Below are 21,759 nucleotides of genomic sequence, written 5' to 3' on the forward strand. Positions count from 1 at the left end.
CCCCCGTGAGGGTCTGGCTGGGGGTGGGGCTGGGAACGGGGACGCCGAGCCGGGCCCCTCACCTCTCACCACCAGCTCCACGGGGTCGCTGGGGTACGACACGGCGAACGGCTCCAATCTGCTGTGATAGGAGCAGGTGTAGCTCCCGCCGTGCTCCCGGTTCACGTTGCTGATGGGAAACTCAACCCCCAAACCATCCGAATCCACAGGTGGGAAATGACGTTGCTCTTTATTCAGCACGAACCGCACGCCCCGGTGCTGCCCCCGACACCGAACGGCCACGGCTCCCCCCAGAGAGACCCCCCCGCTGGGTCTCAGCAGGGAGATGCTGGGTTTGGGGTAGCTGGGCTCTGCAGTGGGAAGCAGACAGGCCGTGAGACACAGGCCCCGTCACTCACTCCTGGGGCCCGTCCTCACCACACGGCCTCAGTGGTGGGTCAGACCCGGCGGCCCTGGTGACGGGCTACTGGATCCCTTTCCACAGGGGCCAGAGTTTCCCCTCAGCCCTGGGCTCACAGCATGAGACACGGAGCAACCCCAGCCCCTGGGGCCCAGAGCTCTGCTCCCCGGCGGGTTACAGGCCATGCCAGTCTCCAGGGTCCAGTCACTCCCTGGCTTCTCTCCTGGGAGGGCTGGGAGCCAGGACTCCTGGGATCTGTCCCTGGCTCTGGGAGGGGAGTGGGGTCTAGTGGGGAGAGCAGGGAGGATGTGGGGCAGGACTCCTGGGTTCTGTGCAAAGCACCACCACCGACTTGTAGGGGACTGTGCAAGTCTCTACTATACACTGAGGTTTAAAACCTTCAGCTTCACCCATCACCCTGTAAGTGATGTGTGGCCTGGGAAAGGCCCCTGCTCTGCAGCTCCCTCTGGGGGCTGGGATCCCCCCTTCCTCTGTCCCAAATCTCCAGTGGCTGCTGCTCCCCCCTGGCTGGGAACCCCCCAGTGACTCCGTCCTGTCCCTGGCCAGGCGTCCCCTCTGCTGGGCCCAGGGCTCAGGGCAGATCCTGGATCTGAGCGTCCCATCGGTGCAGAGACCCCCTGTGGGTCTGGCTGGGGGTGGGCTGGGAGCCGGGACGCTGAGCCGGGCCCCTCACCTGCTACAATGATCTCGACGGGATCGCTGAGATACGACCAGCGACTCTGATCCGTTATGGAGCGATAGTCGCAGGTGTAGCTCCCTCCATCTTCCCGGCTGACATTGGCAATCGGAAATTCAGCCACGGTCCCATCAGGCACTGTGTGCAGCTGCCGGTTCGAGTGTCCAGCTTTACGCAGAATGAACTCCATGCCCGGGTACCGACCCTCACAGCGGATGGTGACGCTTCCCCCGAGCGCCACCACCCTGCTGGGGCTCACCCAGATGGTGGGTTTGAGAAATTCACGCCCTGCTTTCAACAAGAGACAGGAGTTAAACAGGGGAGACAGAGCCCCCCTCCCCCCGCCTCCCCTCCACCCCATTTCAGTCCATCCGTCATTTGGCCTCTCTAGGAGTCTGTCCCCTGCCAAGGACTGTCTGTCCATGGGGCTCGGGAGCAGGGGGTTCACCCAGACCTAGCTCAGGACCCATCTCCATGAGAGATCACCTGCCCCACCCTCCCCGCAACCCCACCTGAGGCCAGCCAGGCAGCCTGACCAGTGCCCCCCTCTCCAGTTCTGCCCCCTGCCCCGGGGTTGGAAATAGAGTCTGTGACTGGCAGGAGTCACACAACACCCACCTTTCCCCAGGCCTTGGGAATGGGGGGGGGGGGCTGTGAGTGCAGGGGAGGGAGCTGTTGGGGGTGGATCTGGGAACAGGGGCAAATCTGGGGGTTCTCCCCACGGCTGCACTGACCGGGAACGTTTTGGTTCCTCGAGGGGATCTAGAGCCCACGGACGGGCCCTGTTAGAGTTTGTAGGAGCTGAAATAAATCCACGGGCCTCCCCCCACCCGGATCCTCACAGCCTAGGGGGGCAGGACATAGGACATTGAACCGAGGGACTGTTCCCAGCTGCTTCATCAGGTCCTGGGAGCCGGATTCGGCTCCTAGTTACTCCATGGGGGAGAGCACAGAAGAACGGGGCCGGGTCTGAGCTCCCAGGGCGAGTTTGGGTTGAGTTTTGGGGAAGGTTCAGGGCTCAGTTCCTCTTTTCCCCACGCCATGCATCCCCTCCCCCGTCCTTGATGTTACCCTCCTCCCCACAGACTGATACTCACCTCCCCACACCCCGCTGTGCCCGGCCAGCCAGCAGCCTGGAGAGAAGACAGCTGGTTAGTGACCAGATCCCAGAGGGACTGGATCCTACACATGCCCTGGATCAGATTCTGCCATCCCCCCACCCCCCATGGGCCCACGCCCTGGTCTCAGACCCTCCCCCCCATGGGCACACGCCCTGGCTGTCTCTGATACTCACCGAGGAAGAGGACGGTGAGAGCAGCTGCCATGATGGGGGTAGCAAGGGGCCCCTCCGTGCTGCCACCAACACCCCAGTGTCCAGCTCCACCGAGCCCCAAATAAGGAACTCAGCTGGTGGCTCCAGCTACAGGAAGTTGACGATGTCTCGTCTCTTCCTGCGTCCATCACACGTTCTAATCGGCAGGCGAAGTCTAGGGCAGCCAAAGCAAGCAAAGATCCCTTCAAAACCCGGGAAACCCTGGGCCCATCAGCCCGGCCAAGCATCATGCTGCTCCCAGATTCTCTATGTCTCTGTGGGGAGAGGTCACCCTCAGCATTGGGGAAGGTGCATCGGGCTGGGAGCCAGGAGACCACAGGGTCTTGTCTTCAATCTTCCACTGACCACTGCAGTAGAACCTCAGAGTTACAAACCGACCAATCAACCACACCCCTCACTTGGAACTGGAAGTGAGCGATCAGACGGCAGCAGAGATAACTTAAAACACAAGGAAATACAGAACAGTTCTGTGTTAAACGTAAAGGGAAAGTTTACAAAGAAAGATTTGACAAGGGAAGGAAACAGTTTCTGTGCTTGTTACATTTCAATTGTTAGCCAAATGGGCTCGTTCCCCCTGGAGCTTGCCCAATTACCCCAAGGAGGCACGGAGAGACAAGAGGACAGATACCAGGCCCTTTATTAGTCAGTCAGCTGAGAGGATGCTCTACTTGGCTAGTGCCAGAGAAGAGACACACCATACAAGCACAGGCAGGCTTTATTTATACACAGAGACAAACAACTTCGCGTGTGTAAATTCTGCTAACCTATGCATTGTTTAAATTCATTTTTGGTAGTAATCAGGATACATTTGCTTGACTTCCCGTCCTCCACATTCCTTTCCCAGGGTCAAGACGCATCCGTTCAGCTCACTCCCCTTTTCATATATATTCTATACATCCTGTATACGTGCAGCTTCGTGCATGGGAAACGACGAGGAGAGCTGAGATAAGCATGACTGGGATAACAAGCAAGAGCTGAGATAAACATAACAAGCATGAGCTGAGATAAACATGTTTTTCGGCCTTTGGGCCTAACAAGATTCCCCCCAAAAAGCATTTTGAGAGCCTTATGGTCCCCAATCTTCAGCCTTCACTGGCTGGTATAGGGCCATCATTTGTTGGTGTATAACTTGATTAGCCATTCGTCGGACTAATGCAATTACACAGGGAGCAAAGCAAGCTAGGGTTAATAGGGTTGTAATAAAGAGCACAAAGAGAAGAAAGCCTTCTCGGAGCCATCCCAGTTGCGGCAACCAGGACGTGAACCAATCCATATTCCACCCACTCCAGGTTTGGACCGGGACATGGGCTAACCTCCTCATTTCTTTTGTTATTTGTTTTACCGCTCTTCCATTATCATCTATTTGTAAACAGCAATTAGACTCGTTTAATTTTGCACAGATTCCCCCTTCCTCTGCCAGCAAATAATCAAGAACTAGATGGTGCTGATAAATCACATTCCTCATCTGAGTGGACTGATCGGCTAAAAGATCCAGAGCCGCAGCCGTCTGATTAGTTATTATTTCCAAGATGGCTTGCAGCCTAATTATCCGATTTAAGTTGTAAATGGGCTCCCTTGCCCCTGAGATCCATTCATTTGGATTCCATGTAGCTGGTCCATAATGTTTTATAATTCTCTCAGGGGGCCACTCCTGAGCTCCCCATGTTTGGGAGCTTCCAGCGGTCAATGAGGAATCCACAGACCGCCTCTCCCTAATCAGATCATCATATACCTTAATTCCCAATTTATCTCCCTGCATCTGGGGTAGTAGAAAGAACAAGGGCCTAATGTATCCGATGTAACATATTCCTGACCAATTTGGAGGCAATCTTCAGTACGCGTATTGTCCACATATCCAATAGTGGCCTTTTAGGGCTCATTTTCCCTTTGCAAAGGGACCCTCCCAGGTCTCGGGGTAGTCTTCGGGGCCCGGCTCTTCATAGTATAAAGAGTTACCCATTTCTAGGGGCTCCCCTAGTACGATGGACGTACCGTCGGGATTACAATATTCACATTTCCACGCCCCAGCCCCTTCCCTCCAAGCACAATTACAACCGAATTTAGGGCTATTGGTTGTAGACCAAAAATGGTTAAAATGGGTTACCCGAGTTCCATTAGAGTGTTGCCATGCCCACTGATACCAGCGTACCACATGGTCCTTACTGGTGGTATTATCGCGCTGGCACCTTAAAAAGAGGGCATCAAAGAACCCATCCAGTCCTACGGCCTTACAACCCTCGCCAGTATGCTGTTGGTAGGAACATCTTACCCAGCTATGATTAGTGAGTTTCACGTGGGTGTGGTTCCATCGCCCTTGATATTTAGAACAGTCATACGTATGGCAACTAGGGTGATCGTAGCAGTCATATCCTAGAGATAGGGTCCAGTCACATCGGCTTTCTCCCACATACACCCCCTCTCGTCGTGTCCGATTGAGACAAAGGATCCCTACTCCAGAAGAATAGAGGCACCAAGGACTGCTATCCTCAGTCCAACTTCCCGTTCCATCATGGACTATACTTAAATTACTAATCCACCATTTAGCTTGTACTGGCTGGGCTACCCAAGGCCACTCATTCCAATCCCCTGGACCTCCACAAACCCAGCAGCTGCTAAGATTGAAGGAATTCGCTATTGTTTCCCCTAGTTGCATAAACCTATTTTCCCAACCATAGTAGCAGTGTGAATACATAAGCAATAGTATCAATAATAAGTTCATTATCATTTTTTCTTAAACAGTCCTTTCAGTCCGTCAGGTCCTTGATATTCCCAGATGGTGTCTTCACCCGTGCCACCCCGGGCCTCCGGAGCCGGGGCGGACAGAGGGCTGATGTCCTCTTTGGTTGAGTCGGTTTCCAGGTTCGGGTTCAGGAACCGCTTAACCCGCGTATGGTGTGTCCATTTGTCGCTCCCGAGAATTTTAACTGCGGCTTGGCTGATGAGCGAAATGGTATGTGGACCGTCCCACCTCGGCGTAAGGGGGTCGCGCTTCCACTTCTTGACAAGGACCTGGTCACCGATCCCGAATGGATGTACAGTCTGGTCCAAGGGAAGGGCCTGGAAAGGTGCCGCGTAGCGATGTAGCTGTAACAAAACAGATTGCAACCCGGAAACCTGTTTCCATAGTAAGTCATTTCCCACTTCCCAGGTTACATCCTCCCGGAATCCTGGGATGAGTATTCGGGGAGGAAACCCAAAGACCAGTTCAAAGGGCGAAAGTTTAAGACCCTTGCGCGGGGCCCTTCGAATGCGGGTGAGGGCGAGTGGTAAAGCATCGAGCCACTTCAAGCTAGATTCTGTGCATATTTTAGTAAGAGTATCTTTGAGAGTTCTATTCATCCTTTCTACTTGACCCGAGCTTTGCGGCCTCCAGAGTGTATGTAGTTTCCATTGTATGCCGAGGGCCTGGGATACCTGCTGGACCACTTGTGAGACAAAGTGGCTTCCCCTATCAGACTCAATTACCTCGGGGAGATGGAAACGAGGAAGTATCTCCTGTAACAGGGCTTTGGTGACAGCCCGGGCCTGACAATGCCGGCTGGGGTAACATTCCACCCATCCGGTAAGTTGATCGACAAATACAAGCAGGTATTTATAGCCCCTGCAAGGGGGCATCTCAGCGAAATCAACTTGCCACCTTTGAAAAGGGAACATAGCCCATGGTCGACCTCCCATCGGGGCAGGAGGGCCACATCCCTTCTGGTTTGTTTGTTGACAGATGGCACAGTTATTAACAATTCTTTGGGCTTCCATGTGCATACCCAGTCCTTTAAGGGACCTGGTGGCCAAATCAACCATTGCCCCAGACCCCAGATGTCCCTCTTTATGCATGAGCTGGAGAATTTCCTGGAGTACTGGCCTGGGGACAAAAATCTCTCCCCCAGGCAGTCTCCACCATCCAGAGGAATCCTGCCGGCCTCCTGTGGCCTGGGCGTGACCTATTTCCTCGGCTGTGTATTGGGGAGGAGGGGTTTTAGTCTCAGTATCTTGAACCATGAGAAGCCATAAGGCCCCGTCTCGGGCGGCCTCCTTCGCGGCCTGATCAGCCAGTTGATTATACCTTCGCTGTTCGGCCTCAGGGGCCCTCCCGTGGGCACGCACATGTATCACAGCGACCCGGAGAGGGAGCATCAGGGCCTCGAGCAGTGTTTTAATGAGGCATCCATGTGCAATCTTTTGACCTGAGGCCGTAATGAATCCTCTTTCTTTCCATAGGATCCCATGTGCATGCACCACCATGTAGGCATACCGACTGTCAGTATATAGGTTAAGGGTTTTCCCGGCCCCTAAACGGAGGGCCTCGATAAGGGCCACCAGCTCCGCCGCTTGAGCGGACAAATTAGGGCTAAGTTTAAACTTGTATATTTCTTTTCCCTTAATCACTACTGCCGCTCCAGTGTACCACCTGCCATCCACCACATAGCTGGACCCGTCAACATATCCCTCAACATCGGGGTTGGGCCAGGGCAGGTCTGAAAGATCAGGTCAGGGTTTGGTCTCTTGTTGCAGGACCTCGATACAGTCATGAGTAGGACCGGCCTCCGAGGAGACCTGGGGATCGGGCAGTAGGGTGGCCGGGTTAAGGGAACTAACTGTCTTAAAGGTCAGATTGGGGGCCAACAAGAGCCCTACTTCGTATCTAGTATGTCGACTGGGATTTAGATGCTTCTCCCCAGCACCAGTTCCCAGTATCTGAGGCACCCCGTGGGGGACCACAACTTCAGTATCCCCACCCAGGGTTAACTTTTCGGCTTCCTGAACGAGGAGGGCGGTCGCTGCGACGGCCCGTAAACAGGCAGGCCATCCCTTGGCGACAGGGTCCAAGACCTTTGAATAGTATCCAATAGGTCGCCAGGTTGGTCCTGACCTCTGGCACAGGACTCCAGCCACCACCCCTCCTCTCTCATGAACGTATAGGGTGAATGGTTTCCGGGAATCTGGGAGGGCTAGAGCGGGAGGTTGAACCAAGGCTTCTTTAAGCTCTCAAAATGCTTTTTCCATTTCCTTGGTCCATACCCAGTGGAGCAAACCTTCCTTAGTCAAGGACTCATATAATGGTCTGGCTTTTCCCCCATAGTCGGGGATCCAAAGCCGACAAAAGCCAGTCAGTCCCAGAAATGCCCTTAATTCTTGGGGATTCCGGGGCTGAGGGCTATCAAGTATAACCTGGATTCGTTCTTTACCCAGACTACGACTCCCTTGTCAGAGGTGATATCCAAGGAAGGTGACCTGCTGCTTAACCAATTGAGCTTTCTCCCTTGAAACTTTATATCCTTGTTCCCCAAGGTAATTGAGGAGCTCTATGGTTTGCTCCTTGCAGGCTGTCTTTGTTTCAGTACTCAAGAGCAGATCATCACAATACTGGACTATGTTACATGCAGGGTGGTTAGCCAGGAATGGGGCCAGGTCCCTTTTTAGCTGGCTGCCAAAAATCTCAGGCGCACAGGTAAGCCCCTGTGGGACAATGGTCCAGAGATATTGGGCCTTGTAGTGGGTGTCCGGATCCTCCCACTCAAAGGCAAACAACTTTTGAGATTCTAAATCAAGGGGAATGGAGAAGAAGGCGTCTTTTAAATCTATGACCGAGAACCAGCTGTGTTTTTTAGGTACCTGGCCTAAAATTGTATGGGGATTCGGGACGACTGGGTAGGGGGCTTCTATTAACTTGTTAATCTGTCTCAGGTCCTGGACCAACCGATACTGTCCATTAGGCTTAGGCACTCCCATTATCGGAGTATTGTATGGGGATGTGCCTTCCCTCAGCCACCCGCATTGCAGAAATTTTTGAATCAGAGGTTTCAACCCGATCCGAGTGGTTAGCTTAAGGTGGTATTGTCGAATTCGGGCTGGGCTGCTTCCCTCCTTAAGGGAAATATGCACTGGTGTGGCATTTCTAGCTCGGGCCACGCCTCCTCCCTCTGCCCAGACCTCAAGATTTACCCCTGGCAGCTGGCTTCCATCACTCCCCTTGCATTCCGGGGAGTGATCTCTAGCATTTATGAGAGCCATCTAGTAATTAGAGGCTTGCTGCTTAGGAATTCTGACTTCCATTGTCCCGTTCTCGAACGAGATTTCCGCCTGTAATTTAGTGAGGATGTCTCGTCCGAGCAGGGCTATGGGACAGGAGGGACTGCAAACAAACTGGTGAGAGATCTGTTGATCCCCGACTTTTACTAGGAGAGGGAGAGTTTTCTCCAAGGCTGTAGTCTGTCCCTCAATCCCTTGAACAATGGCACGTCCCCGAGCTCTACCCCGGGGAGCCTTATTGAGGGGGAGTAGACTAAGGGTAGCCCCAGTATCGATCAGGGCTTCAACTGGGCGGCCCTCCCCTTTAATTTTTACCGTGGGATCCAGGCTGGCAGCTTGTGCTGCCAGGAGGGGCCGCTGGGTCCCCCGGCCCCCCTATGGGGAAGATCCCTCCCCTGAAAGTCCTGTACTGCCGTAATAAATGGGAGAGGGCAAAACTCTATCTTTGTGCTCTTTTCCCTTGGCATGTCGCCGGGGGCATTCGTTCTTCCAGTGTCCCTCCTCCTTACAGATAGCGCATTGATTTCGACCCAAACGGGGGCCCTTTCCCTTACTCGGTGGCCCTGGTCGTCCTTTAGCCTTGCCCCCCTTCTCCTCATTTCCCTCCCTTAGGGCCAGTGCCAAAACGCGGGCCCCTTTCCTTCGTTCCTCATCGTCTCTGCGATCATAAACCTTCATTGCAATCTCTAACAGCTCCTCTATATTTTTACCTGATGCCCCATCCAATTTTTGCAACTTTTTCCTGATGTCCTCATAGGATTGTCCAATGAAGAGGGGAATCAATACCCGCTTTCCATTGGCATCCTCCGGATCGAGGTCTGTGTACCTCTTACAGGTGTTACACAGGCGCTCATAAAAGGCAGCTGGATTTTCACTCTTTTCCTGTCGAACATTATACAGCTTGGCCCAGTTTGGGGTTTTTCTAATGCATCGTTTCATTCCCTGTACTATGGCCGCGGCATATTGGCGATGCTTGGTCTGGCCGTCGTCATCATGCCCCCAATCGGGAGGGCTCTCTGGTAATTGTTCTGCCACCTTGGCTGAATCTTTTTCTGTTTCAGATAGCCGTTCGTGGGCCCTCGAGAGGACTAAACGCCTCTCTTCAGCGGTCAATAAGGTGTTAAGAGCAACTCTCATGTCGTTCCAGGTAGGGTTATGGGCCGAGATTAGGGTCTCAAATACTGCTGTTAGTGGGGCGGGGTCTTCCGAAAACGGGGGATTCTGTTGTTTCCAATTATATAGATCACTAGTAGAAAAGGGAACATAGATCATAGTGAGCCTACCACCGGGGGCTACAGTTTCCCTTAGTGGCATCGTGTACACCGTGTCACCCTTATCCTTGTCTGGGGAGCGAGTAAGGGTTAGTTGAGTGTCCCCAGGTACAGGTGTGTAATTAGATGCCATTTTCCCCACCTTTCTTTTGGGAGTTATTGCGGGGCTGAGGTGAATCGTCACCTTGCTCCTAGGGTTATCAGCCACCCAGGAGCCTGAGGGGGTTGGAGGGGGCTCCTGCTTGGAGGTTCCTGGGACGCTTGGCTCATCCTCCTGTTTCATAGTTGGGGCAATATCCTCAGAGGGAGGGGGGCCTTTTATCAGGGCTGCCAGGACCGGGAGGCCAGGATACAGAGGGGGAGGGGGCATAGGATCAGGGGCAGAGGGAATTACAGCTGGCGGACAAGATTTCTTAACAGGGGGACTGGACCTTCTAACAGGGGCACGGGCCATTAGAGTCTTAATAGTCCGCGCTTTACATTTTTGCAACCGGGGGGGGGGGGGGATTGGCCACGAGGTCCTGCCAAATATCTATATAGGGATATTGGTCCCAGTTTCCATCCCGGGTTACAATGCTATGTACAGCTTGTACGATTTCTGGTTTGAGTGTTCCCCCCTCAGGCCATTTCACCCAGAGTGTTACCCATTCCAGAGTACAGAACTTTATAAGATTGTCTTTACATAATACAATTCCATAATCAGCCTGGCGTCTAAACGCTTTCCAATTACTCAGCATACATCCTCGAGGGGTTTCAGAGAAAGTGCTCTGAGAGGACCCCATTGTATTTTCGACCCGCTCTATGGAGGAAGGAGAAAGAAGAGGAGGAGGGGTGTCACTTATTCAGGTCCTCACTGGGTCACGAGGTTCGGCTGATCCCCCTTGCGATCAAGATATCCTGGTCATCGGGGTTCCCCCCTCGCAAGATTCTTGGGGCGGCTAGAATCAGCTTAAGTCTCGGACTTTAGTCAGTGGTACCCACATACACCGGTCTCCTAATTATCTGCTCGAGTGTTTATAACCTTGGCCTCCAACAAAACATTAATAGGAAAAACAGAAATACTGCTACCAAGAACAGGAGCAACCCCTGGGGTTGTTCCAAGTCCCAGTAATTGTCCAAGACGGTCCACGGGCTGGTGGAGTTAGTCATTGGGCATTAATTATATCATTCCTTAATAAAGAACATACACATTTGACATAACCATATTTCATAAGGCAATACACTGTCCCATGCACGTGCCGCCTAGAGGGCTCCCGTTACCCAACCTACACTGCAGGGGCGTCCCTGTAAGGTATTATGCCTCAAACCTGACAGGTAAACGCACTTACCACCTGGAGTGGCTGCGTCCGGCGGTTGGATTTCCCTCTGCTTTGTCCGTCCTGCTTCCGTGTCCGTCGGAGTTCTCTATAGAGGGGGCGCAGCCGTCCCAGTCGATTGCAGCGACCCGGAGCTCGAGCAAACCACAGCCCGAGGTGGCCACTCTCCTGGGTCGTCCTCGGCCACCGGTCAAGCGCCCCCTAGAGGGAGAGAAGTCCCATCTGGGTCGCCATTTTGTTAGCCAAATGGGCTCGTTCCCCTTGGAGCTTGCCCAATTACCCCAAGGAGGCACGGAGAGACAAGAGGACAGATACCAGGCCCTTTATTAGTCAGTCAGCTGAGAGGATGCTCTACTTGGCTAGTGCCAGAGAAGAGACACACCATACAAGCACAGGCAGGCTTTATTTATACACAGAGACAAACAACTTCGCGTGTGTAAATTCTGCTAACCTATGCATTGTTTAAATTCATTTTTGGTAGTAATCAGGATACATCTGCTTGACTTCCCGTCCTCCACATTCCTTTCCCAGGGTCAAGACGCATCCGTTCAGCTCACTCCCCTTTTCATATATATTCTATACATCCTGTATACGTGCAGCTTCGTGCATGGGAAACGACGAGGAGAGCTGAGATAAGCATGACTGGGATAACAAGCAAGAGCTGAGATAAACATAACAAGCATGAGCTGAGATAAACATGTTTTTCGGCCTTTGGGCCTAACACAATTAAGCTGGTTAAAATCAGCATTTTTCTACGGCATAGCTAAGTTTCAAAGCTGTGCCAAGTCCATGTTCAGTTGTATGAAGTCAAGTTGAGTTGTAAACTTTTGAAAGACCTGTGTGAGGAAGTGGGGAATTTTCTTGGTTTTTCTTTGTTTTTCCAGGGGGTTGCATGCAGCGGGGGTGGGACTCAGTGTCCCCAGGTGTTACTGGTTTAAGGAGGGGAGGGGAGAGGGAGTTTGTGGTTACAGAGGACCGGAAAGGGAACTGGGACCCCAGCCAATGGTCTGGAGGCTGGAGACCCCAGCAACTGGTGACCTGGTGACCCAGAGACCCAGCTCAGGAGTCACAGCCGGTTCTGGCCAGTGGGAGAACAATGGGCTGCGGGGAGAGGACCCTGGTCACCTGACCAGCCGGTTCCAGCCAGAGGGGCCAGAGGAGGGCTGAGAGGAGAGGAGGCCCAGGCGACCCTGTTTCCCTGGAGAGAAGACAATGGACAGAGGGGGAGCTTGGGGCCGGGATATCGGAGGCCCAGCTGGGAAGCAGGGGGGCTCTGGGCTGCAGAGGGGGAGCAGGCAGAGCCCACCTGGATACAGGGGAGACTGGGATGTGCTGGGCTGAGGGAGGCCAGGCCTGAGGCCCTGAGAGTTTCCTGCGCTGGGTTCAGATGCTCAATAAAACCTCCTGTTTTACGCTGGCTGAGAGTCGCTCCGGGCTAGAGATCAGGAGGCATCAACCCTTTTGGGGCTGAGGAGGCCCCGGGGGTCCAGAGCGAGTGGACTCCGTGAGGGGGCCCACGGCAGAGACAGACGTGCTAAGGCTCAGAGAGGTGCGGCTCCAGGAGGTGGAAGGGCCTGACCCTGAGAGAGAGTGGACCCCCGAGAAGGGCTGTCGCTCTGAAAGGGGCACCCCCCACGGACCGCACAGGGCCAAGAGTGGGCACGATCTGTGAGTCCGTGACAGCCAGGGCCCCTCCCTCCTTATTCGGCCTCTAGTGCCAGCCTCTCCTTTCCTGTCCAGTTCAGGCAGGTGCCCCGACTGATGCTCCCTCCCTCCCCCCAGGAGCTCATTGTCCAGCCCCCTGCCACCCCCACCCCATGCACTCCTTGTGCCCAGACTGCTGGGTCACACCCACCCACGCTGCCCCTCCCTGATCCCAGCCAGGATTGGCAAGCGCCCGGGTGCAAAGGTGCCCTGGGAGGCTAGGAACTGGCTCCTGAGAGGGAAGGGGGGGGGTGCCCAGCCTTCAAAATAGAACCCAGGAGTCCTGGCTGCCAGCCTCCCACTTGCTGTAACCACTAGACCCCAGTCCCCTCCCAGAGCCAGGAAGAGAACCCAGGAGTCCTGGCTCCTATTTCCCTCACTCTAACTACTAAACCCAACTCCCTTCCCAGAGCCAGGGATAGAACCCAGGAGTCCTGGCTCCCAGCCCACCTGCTCTAACCCATCAGGCCCCAATACCCCAGTGCTGCACTAGGGGGCGCTATGTGCAGGGAGCAGGAGGAGGGGTCAGGAGAGGGGAGCTCTCCCCTGGCAGTCAGCGCTGCCCTGATACCCCAGTGCACTGCTAGGGGGCGCTGTGCTGCAGGGTGTGGGGGCAGAGGTCACTAGGGGGCGCTCTCCCCGGCCTCCCCAGCCCCCGATCCTCACAGCCTAGGGGGGCAGGACATAGGACATTGAACAAAGGGACTGTTCCCAGCTGCTTCGTCAGACCCTGGGAGCCAGATTCGGCTCCTAGTTACTCCATGGGGGAGAGCACAGAAGAACGGGGCCGGGTCTGAGCTCCCAGGGGGAGTTTGGGTTGAGTTTTGGGGAAGGTTCAAGGCTCAGTTCCTCTTTTCCCCATGCCATGCATCCCCTCCCCCGTCCTTGATGTTACCCTCCTCCCCACAAACTGATACTCACCTCCCCACACCCCGCTGTGCCCGGCCAGCCAGCAGCCTGGAGAGGAGACAGCTCTTAGTGACCAGATCCCAGAGGGACTGGATTCTACAACTTGGGCTCAGATCCCACCCGCTCCATGGACACATGCCCTGGACTCAGATTCTGCCACGCCCCCACCCCCCATGGGCACACGCCCTGGCTGTCTCCGATACTCACCGAGGAAGAGGACGGTGAGAGCAGATGCCATGATGGAGGCAGCGAGGGGCTGCCACCAACATCCCAGTGCTGCGCTCCACCGAGCCCCAAATAAGGACCTCAGCCGGTGGCTCCAGCTACAGGAAGTTGATGATGTCTCGTCTCTTCCTGCGTCCATCACACGTTCTAATCGGCAGGCGAAGTCTAGGGCAGCCAAAGCAAGCAAAGATCCCTGCAAAACCCAGGAAACCCTGGGCCCATCAGCCTGGCCAAGCATCATGCTGCTCCCAGATTGTCTATGTCTCTGTGGGGAGAGGTCACCCTCAGAACTGGGGAAGGTGCATCGGGCTGGGAGCCAGGAGACCACAGGCTCTTGTCTTCAATCTTCCACTGACCACTACAGTAGAACCTCAGAGTTACAAACTGACCAACCAACCACACCCCACACTTGGAACTGGAAGTGAGCGATCAGACGGCAGCAGAGATAACTTAAAACACAAGGAAATACAGAACAGTTCTGTGTTAAACATAAACTGCTAAAAACGTAAAGGGAAAGTTTACAAAGAAAGATTTGACAAGGGAAGGAAACAGTTTCTGTGCTTGTTGCATTTCAATTAAGCTGGTTAAAATCAGCATTTTTCTTCGGCATAGCTAAGTTTCAAAGCTGTGCCAAGTCCATGTTCAGTTGTATGAAGTCAACGTTGAGTTGTAAACTTTTGAAAGACCTGTGTGATGAAGTGGGGGATTTTCTTGCTTTTTCTTTGGTTTTCCAGTGAGTTGCATGCAGAGGGGGTGGGACTGTGTCCCCGGGTGTTACTGGTTTAACGAGGGGAGGGGAGAGGGAGTTTGTTGGTACAGAGGACCAGAGAGGGAACATGGGACCCCAGCCAATGGCCTGGAGGATGGAGACCCCAGCGACTGGGGACCTGGTGACCCAGCTCAGGAGTCACAGCCGGTTCTGGCCAGTGGGAGGACAATGGGCTGCGATGAGAGGACCCCGGTGACTTAACCAGCCGGTTCCAGCCAGAGGGGGCTGAGAGGAGAGGAGAGGAGGCCCAGGCCACCCTGTTTATGAGCCTGTTTACCTGGAGAGAAGACAATGGACAGAGGGGGGGACTTGGGGCCGGGGATATCGGATGCCCAGCTGGGAAGCAGGGGGGCTCTGAGCTGGAGAGGGGGAGCAGGCAGAGCCCACCTGGATGCAGGGGAGACTGGGATGTGCTGGGCTGAGGGAGGCCAGGCCTGAGGCCCTGAGAGTTCCCTGTGCTGGGTTCAGACGCTCAATAAACCCTCCTGTGTTACGCTGGCTGAGAGTCGCTCCGGGCTAGAGAACAGGGGGCATCAACCCTTTTGGGGGTGAGGAGGCCCTGGAGGTCCAGAGCGAGTGGACTCCGTGAGGGGGCCCACGGCAGAGACAGACGTGCTAAGGCTCAGAGAGGGGCGGCTCCAGGAGGTGGAGGGTCCTGACCCCGAGACAGAGTGGACCCCTGAGAAGGGCTGTCGCTCTGAAAGGGGCACCCCCCACGGACCGCACGGTGCCAAGAGTGGGCACGATCTGTGAGTCTGTGACAGCCAGGGCGTCTCGCTCCTTATTCGGCCTCTAGTGCCAGCCTCTCCTTTCCTGTCCAGTTCAGGCAGGTGCCCCCACCACCGATGCGCCCTCCCTCTCCCGAGTAGCTCCTTGTCCAGCCCCTGCCACCCGCAACCCATGCACTCCTTGTGCCCAGACTGCTGGGTCACACCCACCCACGCTGCCCCTCCCTGATCCCAGCCAGGATTGGCAAGCGCCCGGGTTCAAAGGTGCCCTGGGAGGTTAGGAACTGGCTCCTGAGAGGGAAGTGGGGGGGTGCCCAGCCTTCAAAATAGAACCCAGGAGTCCTGGCTGCCAGCCTCCCACTTGCTGTAACCAGTAGACCCCAGTCCCCTCCCAGAGCCGGGAAGAGAACCCAGGAGTCCTGGTTCCTATTTCCCTCACTCTAACTGTTAAACCCAACTCCTTTTCCAGAGCCAGGGCTAGAACCCTGTAATCCTGGCTCCGAGCCCATCTGCTCTAACCACTAGCCCTCATTCCTCTCTGAGAGCCAGGGATAGAACCCAGGAGTCCTGGCTCCCAGCTCCCCTGCTCTAACTACTAAACCCCACTCCCTTCCCCGAGCCAGGGAGAGAACCCAGGAGGCCTGGTTCCCAGCCCCCCCTGCTCTAACCACTAGCCCTCACTCCTCTCTGAGAGCCAGCATAGAACCCAGGAGTCCTGGCTCCCAGCCCCCCTGCTCTAACCACTGGCCCCCACTCCTCTCTGAGGGCCAGGATAGAACCCAGGAGTCCTGGTTCCCAGCGCCCCTGCTCTAACCCATCAGGCCCCAATACCCCACTGCTGCACTAGGGGGCGCTATGTGCAGGGAGCAGGAGGAGGGGTCAGGAGACAGGGGCTCTCCCCTGGGAGTCAGCGCTGGCCTGATACCCCAGGGCACTGCTAGGGGGCGCTGTGCTGCAGGGCGGGGGGGCAGAGGTCACTAGGGGGCGCTCTCCCCGGCCGTCAGTGCTGGCCCCAGCGCTAAGCAAAGTTCTAATTACTCCGGCAGAGAGAATCCTGCAAACCCCTGGGCAAGAATTACAGCCGTGGCCGTCGTCACCTCCCCACCGTGTCCTCGGCTCGATGGACCTCTCAGGAGACGCGTCGCCAGCGGGATGGGTCCTGCTGGGGTTTCCCTGGGGTCGTCCCTCTTCCATATTGTGGTTCTGACCCCACCTAACACAGAGCGGCCAGCCGGGGTCAGACCAAAGGTCCGTCCAGCCCAGTGTCCTGTCGTCCTCCCAGCAACCAGAGGCCGCGCCCCACCCCCTCACCCTCCGGCCAGGGTCATTCCAGGCTCTGTCTGTGTCCCGTTCCCACGGCCCCGCCCCACAGGGCCCATGTGGGTCCCACTGCCACCCTGCACAATGGGGCCTGGTGTGAATCCGGGTCACTGCTGGTGGGGCTTCGGGGGGATCCCTTTCCCCTGCCCCTCCCCCAGGCCAGCCCCAGCCGGAGCTGGCCCCCGCGCTGGGCAGTGATGTGGGTGGGGGGATTCTGCAGGGGGGGCTGCCCCACTAGGGGGTCCGGTGAGAACAGCTCGTGCCCCCCCTGGGAGCCCACTTGCATATGTCCATCCAGCCCCCTGCTGGTGTGTGTGTGTGTGTGTGTGTGTCCTCCACCCTGCTGGTGTGTGTCCAGCACTTCCCCCTGCTGGTGTGTGTATGTTGTGCCCCCTGCTGGTGTGTGTCCAGCACTGCGCTCTGCTGGGTGTGTGTGTGTGTGTGTGTGCAGTGCTGCCCCCTGCTGGTGTGTGTGTATGTGTGTGTGTGTGTGTGTGTGTGTGCGCAGCACTGCCCCCTGCTGGCTGCCCCCAGCCCAGGGCAGCGTGAGACACTCCCCAAAGCTCAGGCGATGGGAAGGAGGCCGGGCCCTGGTACTTTGCAGCTGATGCTGTCCCAGGCATGGGTGGCAAGTTTGTAGAAATTTTGGTGGTGCCCAGAACCCGCCCCCCAACTCCGCCCCCCCAAACTCCGCCCCCACCTGCCCAGGGGCGGGCTCTACCTTTTTGGCCGCCCCAAGCAGTCATGCGCGGGAGGCGCCCCGGAGCCGCGGGAGCAGCGGACCTCCCGCGGGCATGACTGCCGAGGGTCCGCTGGTTGCGCGGCTCGGCTGGACCTCCCGCAGCTGTGGACGGTTCGCAGGTCCGGCGGCTCCGGTTGAGCTGCCGCAGTCATGCCTGCGGGAGGTCCAGCCGAGCCGCGGGACGAGCGCCCCCTCCGCAGTCATGCCTCCGGCAGGTCCGGTCGTCCCGGGGCTCCGGTGGACCTCCCGCAGGCATGACTGCGGCAGGTCCGCCGGCCCAGCCTGCCGCCCCCCCTGGAAAGGGCCACCCCACGCGCGTGCTTGCCGCGCTGGGGTCTAGAGCCGGCCCTGCACCTGCCTAAGGCTCTTGGAGGGGGTTTGGGGGGGGGAGGTCTGGGGTGCAGATCCTGGGCTGGGGATTAGGGTGCAGGAAAGGTGCAGGGTGCAGCCTTTGGGATGGAGTTTGGGTGCTGGGTGCAGGCTCTGGGCTGCGGCGGGGGGGTGGGTGTGCAGGAGGGGGTGAAGGGTGCAGGCTTTGGGACGGAGTTTGGGTGCAGGCTCTGGGCTGGGGGTGGGGGCATAGGAAGGGGTGAGGGGTGCAGGCTCTGGGAGGGAGTTTGGGGATAGGAGGGAGTGCAGGGTGAGGGCTGTGGGGCTGAGGATGAGGGATTCATGCTGCGGGGGGGGGCTCAGGGCTGGGGCTGAGGATTAGGGTGCGGGGGGATGAGGGCTCTGGCTGGGGCTGAGGATTAGGGTGCGGGGGGATGAGGGCTCTGGCTGGGCATGAGGGTTTGGGGCATTGGAGAGGCTCAGGGCGAGGGCGGAAGGGCAGGGTAAGGGCAGCCTGCCTTGCCATTAGTGGAGGGCAGGCACTACGACCCTGGGGCAGCAGACAGCAGTTCTGCCAGGAGCCGCTCTACTCTGACAGCAGGAGCAGGCAGGGGAGAAGCACACGCTGCTTTCTGTCAGGCAGGGACGTGGCGGGCGGGGGGGGGGACACGCAGGGGGAGGGGTGGCAGGCGGGGGCTGGGACCTGCTCCAGGCAGGGCCGGGGTTGAGACCCAGCTCCAAATATTGCTGGAGCAGGGCACCCGGCCCTGAATATTCCTGGAGCCTGGGCACCGCAGATGAATATAACCTGCCGCCTATGGCTCCCAGGCGAGCTCCCTGCGCGCTCCCGGCACCGACCTGACTGGAAATCGGTGGGTGCCCCCCCAGCCGGGGCTGTTCTGCGTCACGGGCCAGCCAGGCATTTCCAGCCCCTCGGCGCTCGGCAGAGCTTCACTTCTTGCTTAATAAGGGGGGGAGGGATAGCTCAGTGGTTTAAGCATTGGCCTACTAAACCCAGGGTTGTGAGTTCAATCCTTGAGGGGGCCACTTAGGGATCTGGGGCAAAAATTGGTCCTGCTAGTGAAGGCAGGGGGCTGGACTTGATGACCTTTCAAGGTCCCTTCCAGTTCTAGGAGATTGGTATATCTCCAATTATTACCTATTACCTATAATCCGCACGGGTCACAGCAGTGTTTACTGTCAGGCATTTCCCCTGTTGCGCTGCTGGAGAGGTGCTGGGAGGGGCCAGGGCAGGGGCTCCAGGCACCTACAGGAGATTTGTGTTGAGTGAAAGGGCCAGAGTGGCACAGAATGATGCGGTTTGAGCATTTTTATCCATTGAACTATTGAGAGATGTGCAAAATGATGGGGGTGGTGCCAGGCCATGGAGAGGTCAGATGAGAACTGTGACATGACAGCAGATGGGGAGATGCAGGAAGTTAAGAACATAAGAGCTGCCAGACCAAAGATCCATCCAGCCCAGTGTCCTGTCTGCTGACAGTGGCCAATGCCAGGTGCCCCAGAGGGAATCATCAACTGATCCATCCCCTGTCGCCCGTTCCCAGCTTCTGTCAAACAGAGGCTTGGGACACCATCCCTGCCCGTCCTGGCTAATAGCCATTGATGGACCCGTCCTCCATGAACTTATCTAGTTCCTTTTTTTGAACCCTGTTATACTCTTGGCCTTCACAACATCCTCTGGCAGTGAGTGCCACAGGTTGACTGTGCGCTGGGTGAAGAAATACTTCCTGTGGTTTGTTTGAAACCTGCTGCCTCTTCATTTCATTGGGTGCCCCCTAGTTCTTGTCTTATGAGAAGGAGTAAATAACACTTCCTGATTTACTTTCTTCACACCCGTCATGATTTTACAGACCTCTGTGAAAGTTACTAGTGGTCCCCCTTAATAGCTTACAAGCGGCCAGTAGGGGGAAGCAGAAGCCTTACGTACACAGTGACCTGAACTTTTTAACTATCTTTTCTCTTCTGCCTCAAAGCAGAGAAATCTTGCTCCAAGCCAGTTTTTACTAACCAGATAACAGAAGCACGGGGTTGGACACCCACCAATGAAGGGTTAACACGGCATGGTCTTTGTCTGAAAGTGTATAAAAAGCTTGTGAAACTTGTGTGCAGCAGAGTTTTTCTATCTTGATACAGAGCTCTTTCTTCTGCAGAATAAAACATCTTTTCCTTATCCCTGTCAGGTTGTTATTGGCTCTCAGGTAGGCAGACCCGATATTTCGGTAACACCTCCATCGTATCCCCCCTTAGTCGTCTCTTTTCCAAGCTGGTCGAAAGTCAATGGAGGTGCTGCACTAAGGAAAGAAAAACGAAAGACACAAACGCAGGATGGGGGTAGCTGGGTTGGCAGCAGCACTGCTGGGACGGAGCGGGGAGCTGTGGTGGATCATCGCACCCTCAACATGAGTCAGCGACGCGATGCCGGTGCAAGACAAAAGCAAATGCAACGTGCAGCTGCACTACCAGAGGTGCAGCGCGCACTTCCCGGGCGGTGAGAACCGCTCTGCTCGGCGCTGGGCAGGCCGGGAGCTGTGTCCAGTTCTGGTCCCCGCTCCATAGAAAGGATGTGGAGACACTGGAATAAGGATCCAGAGGCAAGCGACAATGGGGTCACCTCAGCTAGGGCGCCCCCCTCGGGCGGCTGTAATAGGCTTCGGCCAGGATCAGCCCCAGGACGAGCAGGACCGCGGCGCCCAGCCCCAGGCGGGCGATGTTGGTGTGGGTGAAATCCGGGCGCCCCGGGGGGGCTGCTGTGGGGGAAGGGGAGAGTCACTCGGCGGCTCGGACGGGGAGATCAGCAGCTGGTGCTGCCCCGGGAGCGGAGCCCCCAATCCCCGTCCGGCAGTTCCGGCCCTGAGGCCTCAGCTTCTCCAACAAGGCGGTTGCCCAGGTGGACGAACAGCCCCTGCCCTGAGGCTCCACCCCCCACTCTCTCCACCCCCCCATCACTCGCTCTCCCCCACCCTCACTCACTCGCTCATTTTCACCGGGCTGGGCAGGGGGTTGGAGTGCACCAGGGTCCCTTTGCAACCGGGTGTGCGGGTCAAAAACTGGACACCTGGGAACCTGAGCCCCAGGCCCCGCCCGGGCACCCAGCTGGGCCTAGCCCTAGAGCCAGGCCCCCCAGATCCTGCCCCTCTCCTGGGACCCCCCAGTAGCTTCCAGGCAGCAACCTACAGGGCAGGAGGTGCCAGAGGAGCTGGGGGTCTGGTGGTGAGGGAGGGGCAGGAGCTGCCCCTCCCCCTGGTGTCTGGGCTCATGCACGAAGAGTCACTGCCCCCGTCCCGCCCAACCAGCCCCAACCCCCGGCGGCGGGGTCCTTGGGCAGCATGAGCCTTCCAGGGCTGGTTCGATGGTGATTCCCCCCGAGCCCAAGTACCTGGCCCTGGGCTGCCCGGGCGGGTGGGAGCCGGCGCCGCTCCAGGCTGGGTCGGGTCAGTTCCCCCTGCGGGAATAGAACCAGTGTCTGTTGAGGTGGGGGGAGGGGCTGAAACACTGACTTGGCGATTCCCCCCCCCCGAAACTCAGCTTCAATCATCACTGTTATTCCCGGGGGGACAGGGTGTTTGTGTGCCTTGGCCAGTGCCATAGGGAGCCACTGGGCCCTGACCCCTCCATGCATCTCCGGAGCAGGGAGAGCCGTCTGGGGGCCGGGATCCCCCCTTCCTCTGCCCCAAATCTCCAGTGGCTGCTGCTCCTCCCTGGCTGTGGAACCACCCAGTGACCCCGTCCCCTCTGCTGGGCTCAGGGCAGAGCCTGGCTCTGAGCGTCCCATTGGTGCAGAGCCCCCGGATGACCCGGCTGGGTGTGGGGCTGGGAGCAGGGACGGCTGAACCGGGCCCCTCACCTGCTACCACCAGCTGCACGGTGTCGCTGGGCGGCAAGGAGACGAAGGGCTCTGACCGGGGCCGGTAGCTGCAGCTGTAGCTCCCTCCGTGCTGCCGGCCCACGCTGGGGATGCGGAACTCGG

The 21,759-nt window shown here is 57.0% G+C and overlaps 1 protein-coding gene across 2 annotated transcripts in view; it reads right to left on the minus strand.

Moving 5' to 3' along the window:
- Positions 1–19,544: 19,544 nt before the first annotated feature.
- LOC123350118 (leukocyte immunoglobulin-like receptor subfamily A member 6) overlaps positions 19,545–21,759 on the minus strand; it is a 31,428-nt gene continuing 29,213 nt past the window's right edge. Inside the window, exons 2-4 of one of the 2 annotated variants that reach the window (XM_044988506.1) lie at positions 21,637–21,657; positions 21,169–21,234; positions 19,545–20,539 (exon numbers count right to left, since the gene is read on the minus strand). In XM_044988506.1, the coding sequence (XP_044844441.1) occupies positions 20,409–20,539; positions 21,169–21,234; positions 21,637–21,657 (218 nt within the window). In that variant the 3' untranslated portion in view covers positions 19,545–20,408. The remainder of the gene's footprint in view (positions 20,540–21,168; positions 21,235–21,636; positions 21,658–21,759) is intronic. The other variant, XM_044988507.1, reaches the window with a different exon arrangement.

Source organism: Mauremys mutica, chromosome 15 (genome assembly GCF_020497125.1).
Source record: "Mauremys mutica isolate MM-2020 ecotype Southern chromosome 15, ASM2049712v1, whole genome shotgun sequence".
Taxonomy (NCBI): domain Eukaryota; kingdom Metazoa; phylum Chordata; order Testudines; family Geoemydidae; genus Mauremys; species Mauremys mutica.